The 3,948-nt window shown below is 35.5% G+C and overlaps 1 protein-coding gene across 1 annotated transcript; it reads left to right on the forward strand.

Annotated features, from left to right (window-relative positions):
* The first annotated feature begins 828 nt into the window (after positions 1-828).
* On the forward strand, positions 829-2,295 carry LOC145139166 (scarecrow-like protein 14). The gene has a single exon (XM_079073088.1). It carries the CDS (start codon positions 829-831, stop codon positions 2,293-2,295), a length of 1,467 nt encoding a protein of 488 aa, XP_078929214.1.
* Positions 2,296-3,948: the final 1,653 nt, after the last annotated feature.

Genomic DNA, 3,948 nt, shown 5'->3' on the forward strand with positions numbered 1-3,948 from the left:
ATTATTGTTAGCATCACTATAAACTTGAATTTCAAACACGCCGAACCTAGAAAACGGGAACATTACGGGCAGGTTTCATTAAAATTTCTATTACAATTTGTATTATTTTTTCCGCGATTGTTAAAGATATTTCGAGTTTTTTTTTTTTTTTCTGTTTGAAATCGTCACATTTTTATATGAACAATAAAGTATATATGTACACGTTGACAGTTACGTTCTTGATTAGTAGGTCATGTTCAATCTATCCAAAAAACTAAGTTCACCACGTATACATGCATGAAGACGTGTTTCTCAGGATCGGGTAACGATCGACATCATGTTTATTTTGAGCATAAGAGATCGATACTTTGCATGTAAGTTATCTTTTCTAAGTTTACTAAATTGGTGGGCACACTGTTTTCCGGTCAGAATATCAGAAACCATGTCCAAAGCACGTACACGTATACAAGTAAGTCAGTCCTGATGAAGCCATGGACGGATTGCCACGCTAGCTAAGTGCTTACGACAATCTTGGTAATGCATGCATGCTGGCTCATGTGCACCTGGCCCAAACCACCAAAAAGCCACGCTTGTCCTTTTGTGGCTTCTTGAGTGTCGACCGCTACCTATGGACGTACGTAGCATGTTTCCTAATCAGCCAGCAGATAGATCATGTATCACTCAAATAATACGTTTCGAGTTCTTTTTAAGCACGTAGCTCGTTAGCATTTTTATCACATCGATTCAAAGTCAAAAAACGATATACTAGTCTCAGCCTTGCGTGAATCAAAATCTATTAACATGTACTACAAACTTGATCCTCCCCCTCGAACCCAAACTAGTGAAACCATGGTCTTATCGTCTTCGGGTTCAGAGAAAGTCGATTACTTTGATGGGGTTTTCAATTACTTGAACAAAATGCTCCTGGAAGAAGATGATCTAACGAATAAGCCTTGCATGTTCATCGACAGCTTGGCTCTCCAAGCTACCGAAAGATCCTTTTATGATGTTCTAGTGTATAATCCTCCAGAAACCGAGCCATTAGAGATTTATGATGCTGCAGTTCTTTGTGACGATTTCAACCGTCTATCTATACAGTACAAGTCACGTTCGAGTTCTTTTCCTGGGTTGAACACCGATGGTAAGCCGATGAAAAAACGAAGAAAAAAGGTGGTGGAAATGGTGGATCCGACAGAACTACTAATGCAATGTGCGGAAGCAATGGCTAATGGTGATACAACCGAAACTGTTCAAATCCTGAAGATGATACGGCAAGACTCCTCTCCTATCGGGAATTCCTCAAAGAGAATGGCGCATTACTTTGCAAACGCCATCGAGGCACGCTTATGTGGCACGGGACCAGAAATATACCGAGCTTTCTCCTCCACATCAGCAGCCCGAATCTTGAAGTCTTACAAGGCATACATCACCGCATGCCCATTCCACAAGATGTCGAATGTATTTGCAAACAAGTCGATCGCAAAGCTAGCAAACACTACGGATAAGCTACACATCATCGACTTTGGTATCTTGTACGGGTTTCAATGGCCGTGTATTATACAAGGTCTCTCTCTGAGACCCGGTGGGCCTCCTAAGTTACGCATAACGGGAATTGATTTGCCACAGCCTGGTCTTCGACCCGCGCAACGGGTCGAAGAAACAGGCTGTCGGCTCATCAAATACGCCAAGAGATTCAACGTCCCTTTTGAGTACCGTGCGATTGCTAAAACCTGGGAAAATGTTAAAATCGAGGATTTGGATATTGATCCCAAGGAGATGCTCGTGGTGAATAGCGTGTACCGAATGAGGAATGTGCTTGACGAGACAGTGGTGGAGAATCGACCGAGGGACTCGGTGCTTAAATTTATCCGTAAGTTAAAACCGGATATGTTTGTACACGGTGTCCTGAATGGGACATATAATGCAACGTACTTTCATACGAGGTTTCGACAAGCGGTTTTACACTTCACGACACTTTTTGATATGTTTGAGGCGACTGCAGAGCATGATGATGAGGATCGAAAGTTGTTTGAGCGAGATGTTTTTGGGAGGGATATAATGAATGTGGTGGCGTGTGAGGGAAGGAGTCGGGTAGAGAGGCCGGAAATATATCGGAAATGGGAAATGAGGAACTTGAAAGCCGGGTTTGTGCAGCTGGAATTGGACTCGGATATCGTGAATGAAGTAAGGGCAAAAGTAGAGAGACAATATCATAAAGATTTTGTTGTCCATGAAGATAATAATTGGATGTTGCAAGGTTGGAAGGGCCGAGTTCTTTATGCACTCTCCTTATGGAAGCCCGGGAATTGTTCTTAGATTGTTGATCAGAAAAATCAAATTCCAAACAATGTAAATATGAGTTGTATTTTATTTCTAACGAAATGCATTAGTAAAACTTTAGATATAAATATATAATGTGTAAAAGAATTAGATTTCATAGGAATATATAGTTATATATACAGCCTCTTAATTAAAAATTATTATGATCACATTTATATAGCAGTTTTTAAAAAGCTCAAATATTTTTCACCCATTTTTACTATTGAAGTGAAGAATATTGTTTTGGGTCTCCGTGTGAACCGGGTGTTTTCGACACTGGAATCTTGACCATGTAGTGTGAACAAGAATTTTCAAGAATGCTTTTTTATGTAAGAAAATGACAAATGACATGTACGTGGGGAGCAAGTCAAAAAGGTTAGAGAGGTGATATTAAATGCAAGTTTTGTGGAAAAGGTTGCAACTTGCAACCACTCAACAAAATCTTTTATAGTCAAATACAAAAGTTAAATGGATAAGATATTTTGATGTATTTTATTTTTATCCATATGTTATTGATTAAAATACACTCCAAGTATTAAATCTCTTTTTGAACATAAAAAAATATTAAATTGGATAGAATGAGAATAACAAACACCCAACATCCATCCAATGTAATGTAGGGTGTTCAAAATCAAATTAGCATTTTAAACTTTATATAACTATAAGTTTTAATTTATATAATTATATTATTTAGTTAATATAATATATTTAACTTTACAAAATTCAACAAAATATATTTAAAAAATTTAAACTTTTTTTTTTCCATTAAACACTCTAATGACCCTATATGAGCTCAAAATATATTGAATATCAACTCATCATCAAATAATGAGTTCGTTTCAACTTTATTAAATCATGCATTTCACAATCATTTTTCGAAAGATTTTAAAACCTTTTGATTTTTAGATTAAAAAAAACAAAAAAAAAATCTTGAACTAAAAAATGTATTTTGAAATAAGAGTTGCATCTTTTAAAATTTTTTACTGAATAAAAAAAAATCGTATAATTAATCTAAAAGCTAACTTAAATAGATTTTAAAATTCTTTTTAGAAGCTTTTTATTTTATGTAATTTAACATCTTATAATTATAAGTAAATTATACGAATCGTCCATCGTACAAGTGTTAAAATGCACGTTTAGTTCCTATTTTTTAAAATTAACTCGAACCATCCCTTATATCGTAAAAAAGTTCACGTTTCGTCCCTCGTTAGTTTAAATTTACATTACTTCATCCCTTGTGATATATGGAATGACTAAAATACCCTTTATAGTCTATTTTTGGGATAATGACTTAAAAGGGTAATATATTTTTCGATTTGTACACATTTGGTCATTGAGTTTTTTTGTCCACATTTACCCCTTAAACTTGTTAAACTGTACACATTCAGTCCTTATGACCGGCTACTCCAGGTTAGCCGGTAAAAATGAATTAATAGGGTAATATATTTCTCATTTTGTACACATTTAGTCCTTAATATTTTTGTACACATTTAGTCCTTAATATATTTTTTTTGTAAAATAAGTCATTTTTGTTTTTGTACTCAATATTTATGAATGATTTCTTTAGGTTTTTCTCGCGACATCTTATGTGGGGCTATCATTAATGAGATGTTTTGGGGGTTTTGATGCTTATGTCCATCGCGATCTCGA

Source organism: Lactuca virosa, chromosome 9, assembly GCF_052849685.1.
Source record: "Lactuca virosa cultivar CGN04683 chromosome 9, Lactuca_virosa_CGN04683_v6, whole genome shotgun sequence".
NCBI lineage: Eukaryota > Viridiplantae > Streptophyta > Magnoliopsida > Asterales > Asteraceae > Lactuca > Lactuca virosa.

What these genes read in the sequence shown, in the direction of transcription:
- LOC145139166 (XM_079073088.1), top strand. Translation starts at nt 829, where the DNA reads ATGGTCTTATCGTCTTCGGGTTCAGAGAAAGTCGATTACTTTGATGGG.